Source organism: Thunnus albacares, chromosome 15 (genome assembly GCF_914725855.1).
Source record: "Thunnus albacares chromosome 15, fThuAlb1.1, whole genome shotgun sequence".
Classification (NCBI taxonomy): Eukaryota; Metazoa; Chordata; class Actinopteri; order Scombriformes; family Scombridae; genus Thunnus; species Thunnus albacares.
In genome coordinates, this window is record NC_058120.1 from 15,913,295 (window position 1) to 15,939,195 (window position 25,901).

Here is a 25,901-nt window from a genome sequence, read left to right on the forward strand (position 1 = left end):
AAGCCAAAACTCGCAGCAGGACAAGCATAATGTAAATAATTAAATTAAAAATGGCCCAATTTCATTTAGCTGCTTCAGTTTCAGGGTCCTGATTAATGCTGCCTTGCTGTCACACTGTGGGACACTTGAATAGATCACTAGTGTTATGAGTCTTGTGAAAAAGGCTTAGAGAGCAAGGTCACCTAAATGAATGTCCTTGTTTACTGCACAAGGTACTAATTTGGAGGACTCGGATGAAAATAAATGACACAATTTAATTTTTCCTTAAACATTCCTGCAATAAAATCTACAATAAAATTCGTGTATGAAGGGACTCCAAATTGAAATCATCACAAATATAAAATTTGGAAAACATAACAGATGTCCCTGACATGATATACAACAGTGGTAGGAAAATAGTGGCCAAAGGGCCAAATAAGGCTGTGCAGGAAAAATATTTGGTCCCCTGATGAAAGCTTTGATTTCCATAGTTTACATCAAAACTTATACATACTTTTCACAAATCTACTGAGGATATCTTAACGCAAGGCTCCTGTAAATCCCAATTAATGTAATATAACCTTGTTACATCTATTTCTGCTCCCACACGAGGAGAGGCATTAAAACTATAGTTGCTCCATGCCATTTGAACAGCAAATGGTGCTGAAATTAATTCTAATAAATTTACCAGAAATTAAGTTTAATGTGTGAATTCAAAAACTTTAGCCTATGCAACCATAGCAATTTTGTTCTTCACAAACACAAATGCTTGGCAGTCAAACAGAAATGGTGTGTTGATGCCATTTCCCCCCCTTAACAGTTTTATAAATCTATTTTATTCATAAATGCATTAGAAGAAATAAATAAAACATATATGCCTTCCTTTCTACTGCACTGGTCAATGGCCCTGCAATGAAAAGCCCTGAAAAACTGGCCCATGATTGACCCTAATTGCTGACCCCAAGTATACAACATGCATAATGCACATTAAGTACCCTGACAGAGCCCTTTATGACATTATAATATTTGATAACATGTTGACAGAATATGTCTAAATATAACATATATCTAATCTTCACACACTGACTCATAGGTAACGGCAAGTCTTGACAACATCCAGACAGGAAACCAATGTAGACCCGCAGGGAGGCCACAGCAGGGGAAACCAGGGTGTGTTCAAGAACAGCAGTGTTTTAAAAAAATCCACTACAATCACTACAGAGACAAATAGAGTTAAACTAAATGAACCCAAAAAGAACACATTTGGCATTTTAATTTTGGTTATGACATTATGGCATCAGTAGATTTTATTAGGCCTGATAACTGAACTTTACAAACATGGATGAACAGTAGCTGTTAGCTAAAACTGACTGAAAATGTCCTCAACTCATACATCATGGATGTGTAATACTGCTGTATTTTTCTTTCTTTCTTGACATATAAAACAATTACAATTTTATTCTTCAACATAATGATCATACACAAAATATAAAAATATTCATCTTGCCGTTTGCAGAAGAAAAAAACAAATTCTGAGTTAGGGGGAGTTACAGTTCATATAAAGATTTTAAACAAAAAACAGGTATTCATAGTTTTTACAGGCTTTGGATTAGAGGAAAAACTAACTGAATCTATGTACTCTTTGACTTCCTTTGTAAAAAACCAAGAAGTTCTGCTTTTTCCTGTAAATTTGCTTTTATGAATATGAAATTTGCCAAATAGAATGAAAAGATTTGTAATATATAGCTGATAATTCAATTTACAGTCATCTTCTAGTATTCCAAACAGTACATGTTTCCAAAATAATATAAGATGTTCATCAGCATGACTGTTGATAAAGATACACGTTATTCCAAAAGAGTCTCACAAAAAGGCCACACAAAATGTGCAACTGATATTAATATATTTTTTAAAATAAATATATATATATCTTAGCTGGATAAAATCTATGAATAAGTTTGATAGAAACTTTTTTTCAGCTTGAAGAAAACTTTCTTGAACACAACCCTTTCCAGGCCTTTTTGGGTAGTGGTAGGATAATTAACTGTACTGCTGGAGTAGAAAGAAAATCTGAGAAAACATAATTGTAGATGCAGCAAGAGAAGGGGATTTCTGGAAGTTGTGGGAGTTTCTGGAGAAGGTGTCCAGCAGCTGATGAGAGAAGCTTTTAGATTCTCTCAAACACCTGAAAAACGGAGAAGTTATAGCAGAGTGGGAAATGGGAGGGAAGAGGTCATTATTATTTTATTTAGTCAGCGGATATTTGAGTTTAAATCCAGTAGGTGGCGGTATGCACCTTTATAGTTGGTTTGCGACCCACCAGTAAGAAGAGAAGAAGAAGAGCCGTTTCCGTCTACGTCATTCTGGCGCGAAGTAATAGACACTAAGACAAGCTGCAAGCAGGAGTTTAAATAAATATTTTTTTGTTTTCAAGACTCAAGCGAAATATTTGACATAGTCATTCAACGCGTAAAACTGCCGTTAAATGTAACTAGTGTTAAGATGAGCACTTCGTCAGTTTCAAAGGTAAATTTAGTTTGTTGACATACGGCCGCATATGAAAGATTTCTTCCTTTAACGTTACCTTCGTACTTACTGACACTTACTGTTTGTAACTTAATTTATATTTCAGGGCTGTTTTGTTTTCAAGCCAAGCGCCAAGAAGAAGAAGACCTCGCTCGGTTTGGGTGCGTTAAGTTATGTTCATTTATGTTAGTTAAGTTTAAAGAAACAAGCTGTCAGGTGATTTAATTGCCCCAGCTTATAGATATTTTTGTTGGCATTTGTCCACAGAGGATTATTTCACTCAAGGCTGTGAAGGTGCTGAGAACAGTGAAGTACGATTCAGACTGTGTCATGATCTGTGGGACAAAATTAAATCAGACACAGAGGTAAGACTTCATCACAACTATATGAAGCTTGTACAGTCATGTTGAGCAATGGAAGTACATCAGTTAAGAAAATGATTGTCATAATCATCTGATTTTTTTATACATGAAAAACATTAAATTTCATATGTGAAATGTTTTAGACTTCATAAAATTCATAGAATAATAAAGCATGTAAGTGATCTGTGTCAAAATCCACAGTCCTTCTTTTTTGCAAAAATGTATTTAGTTTTTCTGAAACTAATATGAAAGTTCAGCCATTCTTTGATGCTAAAAAGACTGTAAATGTGGCAGATATCCACTTGATATGACTAACTCAGACTGCTGAAGCATCATATAAGCTTTAGATAAACTTTTAAATGCATTTTTGCACAAAATAATTGTGTGGACACACTGTGGATTTCGGCCCTTTGAAGGAGATCTTTTAATAGCCAGTATGAACAGGAGGAATGATTACAGCGAGGAAAACCTCTTTCAGTGTTCATATGGACATCTGACTGTTGTTTTAAGACAGAGTTGAATAATCGTAAACCTATCCTTTTAATGTTAAAATTTAAACAAACAGTTACTCTACTTTGAACTTATTACTCAGGAAACAATGTGAGCATTTGAATTTGGCTGAAACATAAGCTGAGCAAATATTATTTGTTGACTTTAAGGTTTTACAGGATGAACTCAACAGGAAAATCCTGGACAGCCTGCTGGACTTCACCAGGAAGTGCTCTTCCACTCGCCAACACAGTGACTGGACATCTCAAATGAGGGCCAGCGAGATCCCTACAGCAGCTCTCATACTTGGTATGCTGGTGATGAGACAGTAACATTCAAAATTCTTTAATATAATCAGTGCTGTGCTGTGCATTTCAGGTTTTATTTTAACCTTCATTTTAATAGTGACATACATTTTGTCTGCTTTTCATTTGTTATTCTCCATAGGTGTGAATGTCCCAGACCATGACATGACCTTCCAGAGCCTGTCTGACCTGCTGCAGCAGTCTGTCACTCCTCATGTAGCCTCTATACAGGCCAAAGAGTGTGGAGGTAGGAGAGTAAAAACATTTTTGTCTTGGAGTACTGGAATTAGTTTGTACCAGTGTTACTGTTTGAGCTTTCAAGAGTGTATACAGTAGGTCTCCTTTATCATTTCAGCTTTGAAGCATTTGATGAAGAGGGTCTTGGAGAGGTTGATGGATACCGTTGTGGCTGTTGATGATGAGGATGAGGAGGAAGCTGAGCAGACGAGCACTCCGCTCCACAAGAGCGTGCATTGCTCCCTGAGTACGCTCTGTGATTGGTACAATACAAAAACAAAGGTGGGACCATAAAGCACAGGTTGTACATGAGGAGTATAAAAACGTTTGATTAGCTCAAGGTGCTTAAACGTCGTCTTTTCCTCTTGTGTTACAGAAAGCCAACACTCCTGGAAAAAAGCGCAGTTCTCCAGACAGCGACGAGCAACAGCAGCCTCCCGTCGTAATTATTTTCAAAGATTTGGAGGCTTTCAACCCAAGAGTTCTTCAAGACTTCATACTCATCTGCAGGTAACAGGGAACTCTGCATTTAACAGTTAAGCTGTTGCCATATTCCCAATGACCTACTAACTAATGTTCATGTTAGAAATATCTGGTCTAAATAGCTACATTTAGAGCTGCAACAATTGGTCGATTGAAAGAAAATTCATTAATCTTTTAGGTAATTTTTTAAACAAAAACGCCAAAGATTTGATGGTTCCAGGTCCTTAAATGTGATAATTTGCTACTTTTCTTGGTCTAACAAGATGGCAAATAGAATATTTTTGTTTTTTGGGCAGTTTATTGGACAGAACAAGACATTTAATGATGCCACTGTATGCTCTATGAAATTTTCGTGGACGCTTTTCACTGTTTTCTGTTGTTTTATAGAACAAACGAATAATCAGTTAATTGAGAAAATAAACAGACTAATTGATATTGAAAATAATTGTTAGACGCAGCTCCAGCTACATTTCTGATAATTCTGACATTGATTATGTAGTTTTTGTTGTTGTTTTCAATCAATATACAAAAAATAGAAAGCCTGAAAGCTCTGACGCTGTTAAATCTTTTTCACAGGAAGGTTATGCCAGAACTAACAGATTTTATTTCAGTTGGTTGTTCAGCCAAATGATAACAAAGATTTCTTTACAGGTGGTAGACTGGGAGTATTTGTGAACAATAGCTTTTAAGTCTTTAAACCAAGCGATATAAAACTTTTTGTTAGTAGTGCATGTTCAGGTTTATTTGGATGCTATTCTCTTAACTGTATGAACATGTTTCTTATTTCACAGCCGCTACATTGAACGTGTCCCGTTGATGTTCATCTTCGGTATCGCCACATCACCCAGCACCATCCAACACATGCTGCCCCACTCTGTGTCCTCCCTGCTGTGCATAGAGCTCTTCCAGTCTCTGTCCTGCACCCAGCACTTGGCCACAGTCATAGACAAGGTACTTTCACTCTGACACACACATGAACTTGCAAGATCACATTTATCATTGTAATCTTGTTTAATTTGTCAGATATCAGATTGTCTTGTTTACTTTATAGCCAATCTTCTATGAGTTATAATTGATAATTTTGTCCCCTAGTATGCACTTAAAATTAAAGGATACAAACAAGAATCAAGCTTTTTGTTATCAGACTTATTGCTAAGCTATTGGATTGTGTTTTAAATAGAATCCCATTAATCTTATTGTATTTTTTGTGTTACTTGTGTCTCCAGTTGATCCTGACACCTCAGTTCCCCTTTAAGCTCAATGGTAAGGTGATGCAGGTGCTGATCAGCATCTTCCTCTACCACGATTTCTCAGTGAGAAACTTCATCAAGGGTGTGCAGGTACAGAGTGGCTTCTAAAAGCTTTATATGTCGTGTGTCTTATCAGTCCACCCCGTGTTTGTCCCGTCTCCTTGTCTGAAGATTGTGTTCAGATATGTGTTTGATAGCATTTCTGCTCTGTCTCTGTGCAGCTGGCCCTGCTGGAGCACTTTCACTCGCAGCCTCTTAGTGTCCTGTGCTGTAAGAAGAAGGAGGCTCTGCTTAACGTGATGCAGCTCAGCCACAGTGACTTAGAGAGGATCAGGCAGCTGCCATCATTCAGGAGGTACACACACATAATATTTAGTTTTTACCTGTGTGCATTGACTTACTTCATATTTATTACTTGTCAGAAAAAACAAACCATGTAAATGTTGCTCAATTTGGCTGCTAGTAAACACACAGGTAACTTTTAGTTTTAGATTTTAGCAGCTTTTCTTTTTTTCAAATGTAAAACCAAGTGTTTCTTTCCCCCAGGTATGTAGAGAAGCAAGAATCTCAAGAACAGGTGAACCTGTTGAAGAATGACACTCATTTAAAGGTACATTCTTTGTTTTATCTCTACACCTGAGGCACCGGCCACTAAAAGGGCACATATCTAGACAGAATCTAATATTTGAGCTTTTTGAGCAAAAGATTTCATTCTCTGTTTTGTCTGTTTTCAGGAGGTGTGTCAGAGGCTGATAAAAGACCTTCGCAAATACCACAAGAACTATTATCCGGTCCTGAGGTGTCTCCACACTCTGACCTCATCATTACCTCGGTACCCCCTGGGAAAACAGGCAAGAACTAGCTGGTTTTTGTCTGAACAATAAAAAATGTGGGAAATGAGCTCTTGTGGTTGTTAGTCACACTTTCTTTTATTGCTTTGATGTAACACTGACTTATCTGTGTGTTGCAGATCAGGGAGCTCCATTTAATATGTCTGGAGAATAACGTATGGGAGAATGAGGATTATCTGTCGGCCTTGAAGCTTCTTAAGTAAGCCTGGATGATTAACCTCTATGCCAACACATGGATGACATAATCAGTATTAAAATGTACTAAATTAGAGAAATTGTTGCCACTTAAATCAAAGCCAACTGTTTAAACGTCTCAACTGTGTATGTGCCTCAGCTAACATTATTCACACATTTTGCCACCAGATGGTGACACATTGAGGGCTATTTGGGGATCATTGCACATCCTGGTGGCCAAAATATACATTAATATACAATAAAAAAATTGACACTGGGTTTTTACCATGCAGGGATCCTCCTGGACAAATCAGAAATTAGTCCAACAACAACTCAGTCTGATGTTAGACACTTGAGCTTCTATTCTACCTCTCAGTTGTAAACCTCTTCTGCAGGATGCTGGCTAAAGACGAGCTGATCACTTTGCTCCAGAGGTGTGCAGAGATCCTGCAGCCTGTCAAGTCAAAGAGGATGAAGAGCGCTCATGTCCAGCTGGAAGACCTGCTCACCAAATTGAAGCAGTTGGACAGTAAGTAGTGAAAAGTTGAGCATTCTGTTTATATTCTTGTTCATTCTTGTTTATACATAAATTCTTACTTTTTCCTCCTTTTTATGCTGACCCTGGGAATAGTGTCCTCTACCATCTCTGCTAGTAATTCTTGTCTTTTGTCTAACAGCATCCGCCACTGAAGTCGCCCCCAGTGCTGAAGACATTATCACCTCTCCAGTGAAAGACCTTCAGAAGAAAACCGATCTGTTTCAGCTGCAGAAGGTAGCTCTCTCCAGTACATCTAAGAGATTCTCTACTTCACCGATGTGTTGTAATACTCAAACACATAAACTGTCTGATTATCCTCCTGATTCTAGACCCTGCTGGAGATGAACGAGTCTCGGAGAGCCAAGAAACTGAGTCCGTTTGAGATTCTACGAAACGAAGCCATCGAGTTCATCGGCAGCTTAGTGACGTGAGACAGATTTCCTTCTGCTTGTGGTTTAAAGTGTGATACAGCAATTTAATACGAAGTAACAACATAAAAATGTACTTTTCCATCCCACCCAGGAGTCACCTCTCTCCCCCCGAGTCTCAGACGCTGAACGAAGTGTGCTATTACAGTTCCTCTGCCTCTGTGAGACGCCACCTCAACGCTACACCTCGCACGTCCATTCAGGCCGCGCTCAGCAATCCCTACTATTTTCTTCAGGTACATCTGAGTCAAATTATCAAGCGTGTAGCAGGAGGAGGAACGGAGAGTAAACTGAGTTTTATAAACGCTGTTATCTTAAGAAATGTTTGGAAACGTGTGTGAGATATGTTCATTGAAACGAATAAAAACGCGTGAATCACTTTTCTTTCAGAACGACAGCTTAAAGACTGAAGATGGGACTGTCTCCAGTGCTGCTCCTGATATTTGCATCACATACAAACTCCATCTGGAGTGTGGCAGGCTGATCAACCTCTACGACTGGCTTGAAGTGAGTTTACAATGAGTCATTTGATACAAGGCTCATTTCCTGTATTTTAATCAGGTCAACAGGATGATGTTTACATAGCGTTCCTTTTTTTTTTTAACTCGTAACAATAACATCTTTCAACTTTGGCTTAAAAACTTTATTGATTTGAAGTTCGTTTGTTTAGAGTCTATTGATTTCTTGGATCAATGTGTCACGTTATTGATCTGTGGATTAAATATTGGCCCAGAATGGACTGGATACTGACATGAATGATAATTTATTTTACAGGCCTATTCCATCGTGGTTTCTGCAGCTGAGGGCAACAGTCCAGATTCTGACCAATATGGGAAAGTGGATGAGGTCAAACAGTATCCTTCCATAACTTTTATCTATGAGCATGGCTCTTATCTCATGTTAGTACATACTTGAGGTTTATCTGTGCAGGTCATTTCCAGATAACTGTAGATCAGAATTACAATAAAGTCAGAAGATCTTAATCTGATTGAAAGGACGTCTGGAAGTAACTGTAACATTAAGACAGTGACTGTGATTACCTTTGAGAGCAGAAACTATATTCCATGTGTTTTCTCTGGCAACAAGCAAATAGTTTTTGTTTTAATCAGAGTTAAAGAAACAGTGTTCCTTAGCCGTTCTCCAGTGCACGTTTCATCCGGGCTGTGTCAGAGCTGGAATTTCTGGGCTTCATCAAGTCCACCAAGCAGAAGACGGACCACGTGGCTCGACTCACTTGGGGAGGCTGCTGACCAAACTGTCAAAAATAAATAACTTTGTACATCTGTGGATACTGTCGCCTCTCATTTCAACACCTGTCAACTTTGTGACTTAGATTTATGTTTTGTATTTTCTTTTCACTCTAATAAAAGTTATGTGGTTAGTATCTGATAATCAGTGTTGTGCATATTTGTTTTTAGTCATACTTGTGTGTATATAGTAGAATATCGTACCTTTGTTTATAATATAGTACGACTGTTCCAAACAAATGTGTTGGTGTGTTATAAACGCATCACTAAGCTCGCATGTTACCATACTGAAGGCACAACTCAAACACAGATGCCTACTATACAGTTCATTTAAAGATGAGCCGAAACGTCTTTTAGTCTCTTTGATTATAGTTTAAGTTGAATTTAAGGTAATCATGTTCAATTTTTAGGAAAAGCCTCCTGAATAGGTGGCAATTTTAAATGTAAACAACAATCATACAATGCCAATTACACCAAGACAGTCCAGTCTTTTAAAAAGATTAGACTGTCTTGGTGTAATTGGCAACATTTTAAAAAGAAATTCCCTCAAACATACCAGTAATATAGAAACATCTATCATGCATTAAAAAGTTGAACTCTTAAAAGATTTTTTATTGTTTTTCCAATAAGTACATTGGTTTCAAAGTGATACCAGCAAAACAAAACAAAATCAAAATAAATAAAACACTGGTAGGGAGAGGAGAAAAAAAAAAAAAAAAAAAAAAATCAAATTAGCCCACTTAATGCTCAATTGAAAAAGCAGTGAACAGAAGAGGACAAACTGCAAACATATTCTCTCTGTTCAACTCGTGTCTTCCACTTCCTTTCAGATTGACCAGCAAACCTCATGTAAAAGTCTACGCTGCTGTATTATATTTACATGTAACAAACAGAAACGAGCGACAAAGCCTGGAATGCTGGGAATCGTTACAAAAGTGAGATAACTGTAGATACACGTACAGCAGGAGGAACATAGGCCACTGGTAGAGATAGGGTCCATTCATTTACATTAGGAAGCACCTAGTTGCTTACAACAGAGTGGTAACAACTGACAACAGCTTCATATAAACCTTTGCCCAAAGACAGAAATATGGCACAGTAAGAAAAGTTTCATTTAAACTAGCTAAACTGAATCTCTTACAATGATGAGCATTTTTATTTCTCGTTCTTGAGATAACACATGATAGCTTGCAGCAAGAGAAGGCCGTCTTGCAAAGATTCGGTGCCACACTCAGGAAACATCTGGAGGAGAAGAAGATGAAATAAATTCACAAACCAGACTTGTAACTTTAAACTTCAAAGGCGGAGCTCAAAGCGAGATCCAGGACTTTCTCGCATACAGTATGCCAGCGAGGCAGGAATGTGGAGAGAATTTAAAGATAAAACCGAAGAAAAACTCACAGCTTGCAGGTTGCTCCCCGAATCGTCGCATTAGCTGATCGTGTGTGAACTTCACAAAGGTGTCATATTGTTCTGAAATGTAGAGGATATAAAAAATTAGCACTGCTAAAGCCTTTCAGACTGTATGCATTATTTAAATTACTCTTTTCATTTTCCCAGGGTGTCCTCTTCAAACCACTATTGTCTATTAATGTTTCCATATTCAAATCTGGCTTTGTGAAGCAAAACACAAAGCCAATCTTGGAACAACCATTTCTCCTGCTGACTTCATTCACTACCACATAACAGAATTGCATTAACGCCTATTAGTGCTGAAGTAGCTGCTCAATTAATCAACTAGGTTTTCAAACAAGGCAATTCTGATAGATGAAAAGTTATTTGCTTGTCACAGCAACACAAATGTGCACATTAGAGAAAATTTTGTTTAATAGCTTTTGGTTTTGGACAGCTAGTATTACCATTTAATAAGTTTTATTATATGGTAATACTTTAATACTTTTGGCCTTTCATAACCTCATATTTTCTATACAGTAAATCATTAATTTAGTATAGCAATCATTTATGACTTCAAATATAAAACCTTCAACAGCACCAGTTTGTATAGGTCATAGCAGAAGTGCTCCTGTTACTAATTTTCTTCATCATAATCATTATTTACACCCCTAACTAATGTGTGAGACACTAAAACATGCTTAATTTATTAACCGACTATGTGATTGGACCTGGTTGACTTCCTTGACGCATCAGATATGTTTTGTGAGTCATGGCATCTCCTGCAACCAACCTGCCAATTTTGAAGTCATGGTCTCCTCATATTCCTCCCGCACCTTCTCTTCCCTTTCTTTCAGCAGGCGTTCACAGATCATTCCAACTTGTCTGAGGGTGAATAATGGCTGTTCTTTCCTAGTTGGAGAAACGCCTCCAGAAGACGTCCCTGTGTAAATCAAACAGAAATGTTGTCAGGATCTTTATATATGTGGTATTTCTGATAAATGTGCTTATTTTCCTTCACCAACCTGGCATGTTGGAAACATTCATAGTAGACGACTGGGATGGGGACTCTGGAGAATAGCAGCACTCTGACTGTTGGTAGCCTCCATCTAGATGCTTCCTCTTTTGAATGCGTTTGTACTCCTGCTTGATGCTGTTGAGGATTTGTTCTGGAGGGACAAAAGACAGAAAATAAAGTCAGTCATTCAAGAAATAACAGCTGTCACGTTTAGGGAGAAACTTTCTAATCTGAAAGCATCGTTTAAGCGTGGCTCAACATGTTGCTAATGCCTCTCAAGTCGCTGGCTGGTCACCAAGCAGGCCAACATTAGTAACATTACCTGCACTGAGTCTCGACGACGATTCCCCAAATGGCGAGGGCTCCATGCTGAGGTACTTCCTGGGGGATGAGGATGAGGACGATGGGGACACGGGGATGCATCTCCGTCTTTTGGGGGAAGTAGGACTCATCAGCGGATCGAAATCCATGGTCCTCTTCAGGGTGGCTCCACACGCCATGACTTCAGTTTGTTAAAGAGAGGGGGTGGGGGGTGTAAAATGCCGAAACAAGACAATAATGAGGCGATAACATCAGTTATTTTTCATAACCGCTAACTGTGGCTATTCTTTAACACAGCTCGCTCATTCTAGCGTGAATTGCTCTGCTAAAACCAGTTTCCTTCGCTGAGGAAAACATGCTAAGCATATTGCGCAGCTGAGGCTTTAAATATTTGCTAGCAAAGCTAACGTTAGCTGTGCTGGCTAGCCAATAATCAAAAAGAAAACAAAGCTAACGTTAGCTTTGGCTACCACTGGTAGGACAATACGCTCTTGTGTACATTTGAATAAAGCTGTCTTACCTTTGGGGGAGACGTTGGCCTGTCAAACTGCGTTTAACAACTTCAGTTGTTGTAAAAGTTGCTTCCCAAAAGTTGAGGTGCCGATCAGCCAGCTGTGGGCCAACTGTCTGCCGTTAGATAGGGGAGCTAGCTAACGCAACTTAGCTGCTTGTTTTTGATATGAAGCTGTCGGCTTCTCCGGCTCCTGACGTCACGTGTGAAACGCACTGCAGTGCATGTTGGGTTATGTAGTGAAAGGCTGTAGATGAAAGGTCCACAACGTCACTAAAGCGCTCTAAACTCGCGTTTTTAATTAAATTTGGTTACACTAAAACCTAATTATAGTATTTGATGAGCTACAACTCCATTTATGTTGTATTGTTTATGTTAATACTGTAGCACTGAGTTTTACTATGAATGAAAAGTGCAGTGCAAATTAAATGTATTATTATTATTATTATTATTATTTTAATTATTATTTTTCATTCTAATTCATGTTGTGTATACTGTGCCTTTATCTGTCCTGCACTGTGTAGATGTATATAGATATTGTACAATACATACAGTATATATCCACATAATTTATTTACACTCAAATTATATTTATATCTACATTGGTATTTATACTTCTGTTTATATTCTGCTTTTTTTTTGCAGTTTTTATCATATCAATATGCATGCACATAGTCCACCCCACTACACAGAAATGTAAATTACTGTCACTTTTTTACACTGTTATGTTTGTGTTTATGTTTGTTGTTTAATGGTCATGTTTTTTTATTTTAATTTTTTTTTTTTTTTTTACATTTGGACCACATTGAATTCCTTGTACTTGCTACTTGGTGAAGAAACCTGTCTCTGATTCTGAATTATTTGTGATCAAGCCACGTGAAATAGAGACAGTGTTTTTTGTCTCCACAGGAGGGCAGTATTACACAAAAAACGCAGTAAAAGTTTCCTTCGATCTAGATCAGTGGTTTATTGACCCGCTAAGGGTCCCATGATAAATGTGTATATATGTATATGTGTATATCAAGTTCAATAAATAAGCCATAACTGCAGATGCACTGGATTGCTGACATTTCATAGTTTTATTGAAAAAAAGATCACCAGGTATGTTGACAAGTTTATGATAAAAATAGACAAATTTCATAAATTTATTGAACTCATGTCACTGCTTACACACACTGTTATGGGACAACATGGCAGAATGGAAGCTTCACAGGAATCTGGCAGTGTAGCTTCTCACAAAACGCTGTAACTGTTTTATAAGCACATGTAACATTCCCAGGTTACTACAAACTACAGAAGTTTTGATGTGATTGAAAAGACATTCAAAATTCAACATATGACTCACCATTTTGTTTTGCAAAATACATGTTAAAAATATACAATAAATAAATTCAAGTTCAATAACATTGAAATGCCAAACTTCACAATATCATGGTCTTACAAAATCATCAATAGGTGATTTCAAATCACTGATGAGATGCTACTTACAAGCAGTGCGCTGTCACTCAGAACGGACATTTTGCATGAAAGTAGACACAGTTTCACTTGCATTACTGCCACAATATTGCTATGATGTAATGTGAGAAAAAACAGAGAATGCCACCTTTTTTCCACATTAAAGCTGAAATCTGTAACTTTCTGCTTATTCAAACAACAGCAAAGATGACATAGTGTATATTATTATATTTGTTAAGAAATTTGCCAAAATTGGCACTGTGAATCAGACATGTGCAACAAGAGTAAACCCATAAAATTCACAGTTTTTAGAGTTTCATCACACTTCACCATACAAAGGGGTATAATAATATATCAATATTACAGATTTCAGCTTTAAAACAACTAAAATTGTTTGTGTTGTCTGTATCTAAGTTATCTTTTGGCACATTTCACAGTCACAGAGCAGTGCACTACGAGGGTCAGGACTATTCTACAAAATATTTACTTCACAGTTGGACCAGAGCAGGGCAGCCTGTATTTTAGACGGGGTCTGGTGTAGAAGTCTCAGTCACTCCAGAAACTGTAACCTGGGCAACTTTTACTCTCGTCTTTCCACAGCCGGCTCCATCTTTCCCCGCCACGCCTGGTGTGCCTCTCACACTCCTGCTATTCCAGTCACTCTCACCGCTGCTGTCCAGCGACTGCGTCGCTCCCCGGCACATGTGGCAGATGTTGAGGAAGGCCCTGCGCAGGTCCTTGCTCCTCATGGCGTAGATCACAGGGTTCACGGTGGAGTTGAGCAGGCAAAGCATGCTGCAAAAGGCAAACACAGTCTTGATGAAGTCGTTCACCTTCCCAAAGAGGTCGTAAACCATGATGGCTAAAAGCGGGCCCCAGCAGATGATGAGGGCCACCAGGATCAGAACTAGGGTCTTGGCCAGACGCAGGTCCATCCGGGCCTGCTCAGGCCTCACTGTCTGAACTTTGGTGCCCTCTGCTGTGTAGACAATCACACTCCTCTGGGAAGTGCGGCTCAGCATGCGGACAGCGTGGTGGTGGGACTTCCAGAGAATGAATATGTAGGCGTAGATAATGAACAGGACCAAAATACTCGTCATCCCGATCCAGAACATCAGGTACTTCTGGTCGATTAGAGGGAAAATGTCCGAGCAGACAGAGTTGAGACGCTTGCAGTTCCAGCCCAGCAGTGGCAGCAATGAGATAACAATGGAGATGGTCCACATCATACTGAAGGCGATGACCGCTTTGGTCTTTGTGACAATGCGTCTGTATGCCATAGGCCTGTGGATGGAGATATAGCGGTCAATCGCAGTGAGGAACAGACTGCCCACAGAGGCAGTAAAGGAGGCGATGACCCCAGCCAGCTTGAAGAGGAAAATATTGGGGCTGTCCTTCCTGTGGAGCACGTGGAAGTCCAGGAAGCTGTAGACAAAAATGATGCTGCCTATCAGATCAGCCACAGCCAGGCTGCCTATGAAGTGGTAGGAAGGCCGAGATCGGAGTGTCTGTGAGTGCAGGATCACACACAACACCATGAGGTTCTCCAGCACTGTGAATGTCCCCAGAGTGAGTGCCAAGATAGCAACTGCGAGCTGCTGACCAGGAGTCAGAATCATAAAACACTCCATGTTGTCCACAAGGTCCTCCCCGCACTGTGCCACCCCTCGGTTCTCCACAGAAGTCCCATTACCCAGCAGAAAGTCTGATATGTTAGTGGGGAAAATGGGAGCAAGGCCACTGTAAATGACCTCCTTATTTCCAGGAATGAGTCCAGGGAATGAGTTACTAATGGAGCCAGAGTAAGGTTTCTCAAAGTGGAACCCGTTCTTGATAAGGCTTGAGTCAACGGAGGGGTCATCATAACTGGCATCGTTGGAGCCGAGATACTGGACACCTGTTGTTAGCGTGCTCATTGTGGTGCCTGCTATACTGTGCAACCTCATGGCTGGGTAGTGGCTGCAGAGACACTCAGAGGAGAGGTGTGTGGTGTAACAGCATAAGATCCATGCACAAGGACATCTAAAAGAAAAAAAAACATTTTTTTTTCCACAAAAAATGCGATACGTTACTCAAAAATGAACAAATATAAATAGTTAAATGAATATCTGAATGCATGAAGTAACTAGAGAAAAGATTAATATCTCAACATCTATATTTATCAATGTGAATGTTTTGCCGGGAGATATTTGGGGAATTTGTGCATCAGCCAGCTGACTCCATAGCAGATGCATCCCAGACAATAGTGGGAAACTGAACAGTTGATGACAAACCTGTCCTGCCTCAGGGGAAATCATTGCATTAAGTATGTAGGACAGCCAGGCTTTCTTATTAATTAAAGGAGGTCATTAAGCATTAAGCTGTTTTTTTTCAATAATCATTGGATTAATGAGGTATCAAGGGAGGAAAAAAAGACAAAGAGTGCACATATCTGTCCAATGAACCATTTCCATTTTAATGCCAGTAATGATGACATTAATTATTAACAGTTAAGTTTACATGAAGGTTTTGGAATACGATATTTTTTTGTAGAGAAAACATGACTTGACGTTTAAGTTTGCGAGACTATAATCTTTCATGATGTCTCTGTAGGCAAGCCTGTTTGAATCAAAGCTTTAGGCGCTGTTTGGACCATTATACGCAAATCAGCTACGAATAAATAAATTCATAAAACACAAAAATTAAAATAGAAATACAAATATTACCAAGATAAAATAAAATATATTGGAAAAATAAAATAAAAGCAAAAACGTACCTTGATTTTCTCAGCACAAACAACCCCGCTCCATGACGCAAAATACTAAACTGGGAGTAAACCAGTCTGTCGTCACTCTCCTCATCAATCAACAGTTACAGCAACTCTCAAAAAAAAGGGGGGGAAAAAACTGGAGGCTAGAGTGAAATCACAATAGTTGTTTTGGTGTTTTGTCGGGGGAATTATCCCGTGTTGGCTTCCCAGATACTGTCAATGTCAAATACAGTAAAGACAGGCAGCGGGTGGAGTGTGTGTGTTTGTGGGAGCGGGCGGTTATATGGCTCTGCTTTGTGCGCTCGGTCACGTGGTCTGAGGTGTTGCGCGCAGCATCCACACCTATTTATTGAGGAACAAAACAGCTGCTGCAGGCAAGATGTGAAAACCAGCCTTAACCCGTATGTTTATTTGAGATTAGCTGTACTTCCTCTTTGTTTGCTCTTTTTTCCCGACCTCATTAAACCCAATATATAAAGTATTGAAGTGGTAACACATCCCTTTGACACAAAACACAGAAATGACAGTAAGCATTGTTTTTGCACTAAATAAGGAGATATTGCATGTTTTGTAATTTATATGGGTTATGCATGAACACATATACTATATATACATTTTGTTTGCCAAAAAAGTCATTAAGAGATAAATAAATGAACTGTATGTTATCCTACACAGTGACATTATTAATGTTTTGGGTCAGTTAGACCGCAGAGAGGTCTGTGTTATAAAACTCCAATAAGAAAAATGTAAATTATTTGTTGTGTAAAAATTACTGTCAATACCAATCACAGATTGAGAGCATATGAAAATATATTGTATTTAGTCATGTTTTGAGACTCTGAGACCCCAAACAATAGGCCTATATTAAAATATCATTTTCTGCAGTGATTCAAAATCATGTCCATAAGAAATTTTTATAAAATTAGGAAAACTCATTAAATATCAAGGTGATGAGCTGTTCTGTATAGCGTCTCCATGATCCCAAATAGAACATAAGGGTGAAATGAAAACAATTACATTGATAATCTTACAATAAATTCAGATTATCAATATCATACAAATATGCAGGAGATGAGAAACAATGAAACCCACTTGCAATATTTGTCACAGTAATCTCATGCTGACAATTAAAGAAAAAAGACACCATAAAGGGAGATGGTATAATTTTATGTGCTACCAAGTCCATTCTGAATAGTCTGCACTAGTTATCTATTTATGAACTGCAACTGGGGTCACATACGCACACTATTAAGAGTCCTTTTCCTGTCCTGCGCAGCTGCGTAATTATTTCCACTATGCACTCCCAGCAGAGCTATCTCCCAAATTACATGTATCTTGTTGTGGAAAATACATGACATTTGGCGATGCAACATCATGGGAAAACAATGAAAGGCACTGCACATGATGCCACAGCCTCCAGTTTTGGCAGAACAGAAGAGGCTGAGGAGTCATCCAAGTAATTACTGAACACTTGTTATGCTGTGCTCGAAGCAGATTCAAGCAGCCATTGATCACTTGTGGCAGAACAGTATATCCAATATGTCCTTTTCATGAGGATAGTTTACACAGACAGTGTGAGTGAAACATCTTATTAATGACTGGCGATTGTGGAATTCATCTGCAATTAATTCTGATATATGCTAGATGACTTCTGTTTCATTGCTTACTGGTGTCTTCTTTTCCATCAGGATAAAGTTTTAACGTGGTTTTGGGGCTGAAAGTGGCATTTATCGTCTTTCAAAGCAAGGGGTGGGTGGGGATGGGGGTTGGTGGGGTGGGGGGATTGGGGGGGGGGGGGGCAGAATATTGCAATCAACATCCATCATAATAATTATCGTCATTATTTCAGTGTCATGAGGGAGGGAGGGAGATATTTTAAAGACAAAGCTGTCTGTGATGACAAAAGGCCTGTGTGCAACAGCGACTTGTAGAAGTTCCATTTTTCTAAATCTACTTCCACCACGTGGGCGGCGCAGTTATGGGAGGAAGCTGCTATTGTTTCACATCCATCTTCTTCGATGGTGAATATGGCAAGTGATTAGAGTGATTGATTTTAGCAGGATTCCTCTTGAAAAGCACCATAATGCATCTCATTTAATATTGATCCTCCCCCATTTACAGTCAATTGTTATTTGAGTGGTTGCCTACATTATGAAATCATTACTTTCAGTCCACACAGGCTCAAGTCCTCCAAAATCGGCTTCACATACACATCCAAGCACTTACATGCAAAGCCATGTGAATTAAATTATATTTCTATCATATTTTTTCACGCTGTTGCGCATCCACAAGATCATTCTGAGGGACAAGTTACTTATTTGGTGAAAAATCAGAAAGCCAGAGGCATTTTTGGGCTTGAAATATAGTGGTTACACACACAGCGTGTTAGCAGACAAGACTCTAAAGCAGGCGGTCTGTCTCTGATGTGTTTGTGTGGAGCGGCTGGAAGATGGGAGAGTGTGGGGAGGGGTGGGGAGGGGTGGAGAGAGGGCGAGTGAGGAGGAAAAGATGCATAAATAGAGAAGGGGAGGAGGCTGTGACTGAACACTGACAGCTCTTAACTGTTTCCTAATTTGCCACTTCTATATTCTGTTAATCCCCAGCTGGAGACACTTAATATTGTAGCCGAGGTGGCACCACAGAATGAGTTCATTTTGTTCAAGAACAAAAAGCCCAAATGTTTATGAAATGTATTCATTATTATTTTATTCACCAACAGATTCTCCATATCATCCACAGAAGAGTCATATGCATCATTACCTATCACCCATCTGCCTTCTCATTATTCACTTCATCAAGCAACTACGTGTATCAATCTGGCTTCATTAGGCAAATCAAAGGTGTTTGTTGTTCCATTTTTCAAAGATTTTTAATTGATCACACAGCTCCACACATAGGAAACTACATCAGGGAAATAAACAGGGGCAAGTAAAAGTGAAATCCGCTGCGGAAGTTCCCTGCCATGTTTGTCTCGTTTATCAGATTTTCTGCAGGGACAAGATCTTCCTCGCAGGGAGCAACAGCACAGCAGAAAGGATGAAAAGTTGTGTCTTGATACCTTCTGTGACTGAATTTTCTCTGTGTATAAAAAAAAGATCAGATGTGTCAACTAAAAACAGTAAAAATATGATAAAAAAGAAATAAATAGGAATTCATTGCACTTTTATTTGTGCTAAACATTTAAAGCAATATGTTCAGTTGCATGAATTTCCGTTGCAGAAACGGTGGATTTTCTTGCTACAAAACAGACATACTAACAGCATAATGGTCAGTGGGTAGAATCTCCTTCATGCACCATTTAGTCATATAAAGATTTCTTTTTTCTGTCTCGTCAGAACACAGTGGTAATCACAAAGACTTAGCAGGTGGTTCAGTGAATGCTCACTTTGTGCAAGCACCATGCAAATGAACGCTACAGGCACAGATGAATTACTCAGGCAGCAATGCAGAGCTTCAAATCACAGCTCTGTTGAACTGTTTCACTGCGTTATCCCTCATGGTTTTGAGGATGAAGAGCGAATCAGTGATGAAGAATACCTACAGTAGTAGCCCTGCGGCATTAGATGAGATCTGTATGCATGTGTCACCTTCCTGACTGAGGATACACTCAGGAGATGTTCATGAAACTTCACTCCCTGCACAGCCAGAGAAGCAAGAGCTTAATCCAAACTCGTCTTGCTATGTCACTGGCTGATTCACAGCCAAAGAATAATTCATTTGCCCCACACCCAGCCGCAGAGCTTCAGAGACTGACGAGAAACCCAAATGCACTTGACTGCCATAACACCAACAGTCACTTTACCTGTAATCACATGGCCCGTTTCTGTCATGATGAAGAGGAGATGTGAAATTGAATTTATTTTTAAATATCCACCTCCTCGTTTTTCCAGTTCTGATTTTCTATTAAATACACGTTTATTTTTAAAGTCTTACCTTTATGCAAACACTCAGTGTTTGTCATGCTGAAACATTTGTGGTGGAATATGTCTAAAAACCCTTTGAAAATTACAGAATTTACAATTTTATAAAGGAACTTTTTGAGACTTTAGTTCCTTCAACACAAAGATTATGGTCACAATAGTTTGTTTAGAAACAACTCCAAAGTCTAAAAACAGCAATCATGTTTTCAGTCTCAGGAGAGTAGTTCTTTGTATTGCAAATGCCACTGCGCATGCTCTTTCCAGTGTTTCGCTAGCTTGTTGTGCTACATATCAAAACCTCTTGATATTGTACTAAAGTTCTTTGAGAAATTTATAATGTAGTACAAAGTCAAGAGGTTGTGACATGTAGCACATGTGGTATCTGCCATACAAAGAACTACTCTCCTGAGACTGAAAACGTGATTGCTGTTATTAATCTTTGGAGCCATTTCTTAACAAATTAATGTGACCTAAAAAGGAACATGTCACCCAGTGAAGCGGTGTGGCTCACTTACGTGTTTTAAAGAGTTTTTAGGAAGGAGGAATAAGTTATATCAGGCTTTGGATACACACACAATACTTCATAGTAGTAGTAGTAGTAGAGTTCATTGTTGGTTTGGCTCTGCACATGAGATTTATTGACAATAAGAAAAATATAGAAAATCAACAGCCATATCCTTTAATTAGTCAGTGTGTTGCCTCATTAAAATGAAGAAACACAGTAAAGTACTCACAAAATACTGAATGAGGAAGTTTAGCAAATTGATTACAGATAAAGATTTACTGTACAAAATAAAGATACATATTTCTGTGAGTTGCAAAGGCTATTCGAACAAGGTATCTTATTTTAAAAACTGCAAAATAGCTAAAAACAGCTGTTAAATAAACATGATGTATTAAATAATGACACAATTTCAATATTTGGATTTGGATTGTTGGAGAAAAAGTAGCAGCTCTTCAACAATGAACTTAAATAATAATGATCAAATACAAAAAATGATTACAGTACTTGAGTAAATGTATGTAGAGACTTTCCACCACTGTTGCTTGTAATGTGCATCACAGCATGAGCTTGATTCCTACCTCACACATCCATGAATACATTTTCTACCCACCGCAGTATCAATTTTCATTCCGCTCACTCCATCATGTTTATTCACCCATTACTGGCAAATGCATCCAGCAAACAATTTCAGAGTGCTCTCACATCCTGCGAGAGTTCTTTCATCACAGGGATGTTTCAGCTTTATCACAAGATGAAGAGACTCCGCCACAAATTAGCTGACATTAAAGAACAAAGAGTTTAAAATTACTTTGGTTTCTTGGTTAGTGGAGAGGTGAAACTTTTATAATCATTTATTTATTTAAATTTCTTTGGCTGCTTTCAGTGCAATGAGGAATTTAAATGCTACATTGTCTTGTTAAAGATGAACATAAAGACGGTGCAAAATACACCTGGTGCGAGTGTATTTGTTTGCATATTGGGGAACAAAATAATAATTCAAGTGCAGAACAGACTGTCCAGCCCATCAGTCTATTGTGGTGAGCAGTAATGAGCAGCTTGTGGCAGCCTGACTTAGTTGGTCTTAGTGTTTTGTCATCAATTGCACATGAAGCATTAGTATTGTATGTTGGTCATGTGGGTTGTGTGTGAAGTCATCAGCGTGGGGTGAGAACAAAACCAAGATTGACTCATGGAAGAGAAAAAAAAAACATCTGATGCTAATAAAAGTTTCTTTTATCTCCACAAAAATGTTATTTTCCCTTGAAATCCCCCCACAAATATATGCATTTTCGATTTTTTTGTGTGCAATCAATTGTGAAAAGATCCTTAAATCCAATGATCTATGAATATTTCATGCAAGCTCGTTCCTCCAGGATGGCAATACACACTTACAGCAAGCCACAGGAGGTTGAATAAAGTATCAGGTCATGAAGATAATATCATATATACTATATGCCAAGACCCACTTTAGAAAAAGGTTAGGGTAAAAAATGAACATTAGTGGCGGATGACATTTTAACCGCTGTGAGGCCAAAGGTAACGTTCCAAAATCAAGCTGGTGGTGTCAAACAGTGAGTTGTATCCTCGGAGTTAAATCGAGTATCTGGTTCACTATCACAGAAAAAACACAACTGCAGGGATTCTTACTGGTGATTTGTTTTGTGGTGTGTAAATTATGTGAGCTTGTGGTCTTTAAACTAGAATAAACGTCTGTAAAACATAAATCGTAGTCCAATGTGTACATTACAATATTTGGGGTAATACTTTATTTTACAGTCCTTTTTTTGCTAATAGAGGAAGAACTTTTCCACTTAACCACAAAACTTTGTATGAAAGCTGATTACAAATCTGACATTTTTGAATGTTAAGCTGACCTGCTATGTACTGAGTAAAAGACTCTATGCTATGCTAGCTTAGCATTTAATTGAAAGTATACCAGTTGAACATTCTCTATTTCACCTAAAATTTAAAGTTGCATACAAGTAGCTGTTTCCAGGAAATTATCACTAAAAATAAAGCATTACGCAATTTTTGTAAATCAATTTTCACAAGTAAACAAAGGAGGAGGGTTTTCTCCCAATTCAAAATCAATATTCATGTGAATACTTTATTATGTCTTGATTTATTGCAGTGGGACCCATGAGGGTCTAGCTGACCCACACAGAGTGCTGGTTTTATGATTGCTCATTGTGATGTCTGAAGGCATTTTTCATTTTCCACACATCCTGGACGACTTGCAGGGTCAAAACTTGGACATGAGTTGATACTAACCAAAATATATCTGTGTACATCAGTAAAGCAAATAATAGCACACAAAGACAGATTTGATTATAATCCTTTTCAGGTGGGGCTCATATCTCCCCCTCCAAAAGTAATCACAGCCGCCTGGGCTGGAAAATAGATCGATGGCTTACAGAGCATAAACAACTCTGCTGGCAGCCTGCCGCCAGCTATCATGTTGAACTTGGCGAACGGAGACGATTCCTTACACCTACAACCCCCCACTTCTCATCACTTCACAGCTTGTGGCCTAATTGACTTCAGACTGACACATACAGTATGTGGACTAAACTTCAATAATCTGTGAATATTACTCAGAGAGACAGCGCTATGTTACAGTACATCAGTACACAATCAAAAAGTGAAGAAATAACTTTAGTACATGTCTGAGAAATCATGTTTTACATTTGAACCTTTTTAATATTAATCTGTGGTTCCATCTTGTCACTTGTATGAGACGCCTCACAGATGCAATTCCAATGGAATTCATATTTTTCAAGCTACTTTAAAACTTCCATTTTCCTTCCTTTGACAGATTTGTTTTCCACTGCTCTGCTTGCATTGCTGTATATATTTATTTCTTATCCAACTCTCAGGTAATAACACTAGGTGCCGTGCAGAAAGCTATTCGTTTTGTGTCTAGACAAGAACAATTATCAATTTCATTTCTGAGTTACAAGCTAGGGAGAAATATAAAGGCTGCACTGTGTCTTTGTTAGCATTTCAGGCACATCACCATGGAGACTCTGCTGCATCACAACTGCACAAGGTCACCTGTTTTACACTGGCTTGGTTTTGTGTGTTTGTGTGTGTGTGTGTGTGTGTGCATGTTTGCGTGTTTAACTCTGCAGAGACTCTGAGACAGCACAAAAGAAGTAATCAGTTTGATCATAGCGTATTTGAAAAACTGTGGATGAATGTCTTGAGTTTGGTTGGGCTTTATGCTTGTTCTCCCATGTCAAGATTGTTGTGATCCTTCATGTCAGATTGCTTTTTCTTTGCTTATTGATTGTGTGTGCCAGTTGGTCTGTTGTACACACACCTTCTCCTACCTTCCTTAAGCTTCATGCAAACGCCTCAGATTCACAGATGAAATCATTTCACATCATTATGACACCATGTGAATCATCTATAATGGAACAGCTTTTGGTCTGTGTTTATTTTCATAAGCTGGTTCCCCTCCATTTTTCTTGCATTATTTGTTTGCATGTGTTTATATCTCTGCCACTCCAGAGTTTAAATCCTTTACACAGTATTTTTTAGGGCTGAATAAAAGTGAGTGACTTAATTATTATGTTTGTATTTGATTGTGTGCTGACTCAGTGCTTGAAACATTTGCTCAGATAGATAATCATCCTGTTCCAGTGTGAACGTCTTTGAAAAATGGTTAATATTTGTATTTTTCTCCATTTCAGATGACATTTACAATTGCTTTTTGTCAAAAATTACAACACAAATACATATTTTGTAGATAACATTTTTTGTAATGAAGAACAATATTTAATATTTCACCTCTGTTGCACTATTGCATCACTACCATGAAGGCCTAAACCTTACATACACTTTATAACAAGGGTAGGCCTATAATGTAGGCCTATGTTTAGGTAATGCATATCTGATGCATGGTGCATGAATTAATTCATGTGTCATAAATTTCTGTCTGTTGCTCATCATTAACAAATGATCAAGTCACTTTTGAGTTCATTAGTGATTAGTGAACACTTCACTGATCATCAGTTAATGACTGACTGAATTTACAGTCAGTTCATACATCAATTTATATGTCAATAAATTATATGGAATCCAATTACATAGAAAAAGGACCTTTCAGACACATGCATCTCATAGAAATATGAAACTGCCAATATTAACTACTGATTCAGAATGAATATGATTTTTTTCTTTTTCTTCATCAAACTGGTGGTCAGATATGCAAACATCTATATGCTGCTGCATTATCTTACATTTAATTTTACCTCTCTCTATTTTTTTTTTATCCTTTACAGTGTCAATATTCCCATTTTGTTCTGCAAAACCATACCATACTGCTCCATCTTTCATAACCTTGTTCCATATCCACTTTTTTATCCACTTACATTGTTTAACTTCACTTTTGCTCCTAGTTTTTCCAATTTTTTCTACATTTGCTCTTTATATTGTTCCCTCTTAAGAAATGTTCTTGTATTTTATTATTATTTGCACAATGCTGAATGGAGATGGTAAATGTATTTCACCGTACAAGGTGTAGTGACAAGTAAAATCTTTAAATGCAGTGTAGTCATGTACAATCTGCAGGTTCACAGGTTTGCTTATGGCTCTTTCAGCAATGTTAGGACACATGTTATATCAGTTTTGGCTCATCAGTTTAACCCAGTTTGGGGTTCACAAAGGTTCAACCCTCATCAGTCATTCTCAAATACATGTTCATGGATGAGGCCAAAGGTCATGACCACCAGAGTCAGGAGTTCATTGTTGAGTTTTGATTGATTAATGGTGTGTCACCCAACAGCACCTGTTCCCACAAAGAAATCAGCATATTACATATTTGTTTTCAGATTATTCTCAAATTCAGATTCACTGAATGCGAGGCTTTCTGAGCATCATGATGACAATCTCAGATTGGTTTGCCAAGTGTGTGTGTGTGTGTGTGTTAATGTTTAAGAGAGTTAGTGTCTGTGGCGTCAGAGAAGGTGTTTCAATTATTTCTTTGATGTATGAGCTCTGGGAGTTTGGGGTGGACCATGTAATATTACGTTATTATAGCCAACAGGTTTTAGGCTTTAATCATCAGAAAATGGAATTCATGTGAAGTCGTAATGCATGCTGTTAAACGTATTAGCAGTGATTTATTTTTCATCTCATCTTTCAGGTGTCGTTACTG

At 38.3% G+C, this 25,901-nt stretch overlaps 3 protein-coding genes across 3 annotated transcripts; 1 reads left to right on the forward strand and 2 right to left on the reverse strand.

The window, feature by feature from the left end:
• The first annotated feature begins 2,296 nt into the window (after window positions 1-2,296).
• orc3 (origin recognition complex, subunit 3) lies at window positions 2,297-9,014 on the forward strand. The gene is made up of 20 exons (XM_044376046.1): window positions 2,297-2,505; window positions 2,612-2,666; window positions 2,773-2,870; window positions 3,527-3,665; window positions 3,804-3,908; window positions 4,017-4,180; window positions 4,275-4,408; window positions 5,173-5,332; window positions 5,608-5,721; window positions 5,853-5,986; window positions 6,178-6,241; window positions 6,366-6,482; window positions 6,602-6,681; window positions 7,052-7,185; window positions 7,334-7,428; window positions 7,524-7,621; window positions 7,717-7,858; window positions 8,013-8,129; window positions 8,397-8,476; window positions 8,767-9,014. The coding sequence occupies exons 1-20, from the start codon at window positions 2,482-2,484 to the stop codon at window positions 8,870-8,872; spliced, it is 2,160 nt and encodes a 719-aa protein (XP_044231981.1). The 5' UTR covers window positions 2,297-2,481; the 3' UTR covers window positions 8,873-9,014.
• Window positions 9,015-9,460: 446 nt separating this feature from the next.
• LOC122998850 (akirin-2-like) lies at window positions 9,461-12,315 on the reverse strand. Its single transcript, XM_044375886.1, has 6 exons — window positions 12,121-12,315; window positions 11,602-11,781; window positions 11,287-11,430; window positions 11,055-11,204; window positions 10,271-10,342; window positions 9,461-10,111 (listed from the first exon to the last, which is right to left on the reverse strand). Exons 2-6 carry the CDS (start codon window positions 11,777-11,779, stop codon window positions 10,101-10,103), a joined length of 555 nt encoding a protein of 184 aa, XP_044231821.1. The 5' UTR covers window positions 11,780-11,781; window positions 12,121-12,315; the 3' UTR covers window positions 9,461-10,100.
• Window positions 12,316-13,171: 856 nt separating this feature from the next.
• Window positions 13,172-17,020, reverse strand: LOC122998463 (cannabinoid receptor type 1B-like). The gene is made up of 2 exons (XM_044375376.1): window positions 16,322-17,020; window positions 13,172-15,588 (listed from the first exon to the last, which is right to left on the reverse strand). The coding sequence occupies exon 2, from the start codon at window positions 15,510-15,512 to the stop codon at window positions 14,088-14,090; it is 1,425 nt and encodes a 474-aa protein (XP_044231311.1). The 5' UTR covers window positions 15,513-15,588; window positions 16,322-17,020; the 3' UTR covers window positions 13,172-14,087.
• Between the last annotated feature and the right edge of the window lie 8,881 nt (window positions 17,021-25,901).

Coding starts and splice junctions, on each gene's coding strand:
- orc3 (XM_044376046.1), top strand. CDS start 2,482: ATGAGCACTTCGTCAGTTTCAAAG. Junction 5,987..6,177: donor CAGCTGCCATCATTCAGGAG/GTACACACACAT, acceptor TCTTTCCCCCAG/GTATGTAGAGAAGCAAGAAT. Junction 7,429..7,523: donor ATCTGTTTCAGCTGCAGAAG/GTAGCTCTCTCC, acceptor TCCTGATTCTAG/ACCCTGCTGGAGATGAACGA.
- LOC122998850 (XM_044375886.1), bottom strand. CDS start 11,779: ATGGCGTGTGGAGCCACCCTGAAGAGGACCATGGATTTCGATCCGCTG. Junction 11,205..11,286: donor GAATGTTTCCAACATGCCAG/GTTGGTGAAGGA, acceptor TGATTTACACAG/GGACGTCTTCTGGAGGCGTT. Junction 10,343..11,054: donor CATGACTTCAAAATTGGCAG/GTTGGTTGCAGG, acceptor TCTACATTTCAG/AACAATATGACACCTTTGTG.
- LOC122998463 (XM_044375376.1), bottom strand. CDS start 15,512: ATGAGGTTGCACAGTATAGCAGGCACCACAATGAGCACGCTAACAACA.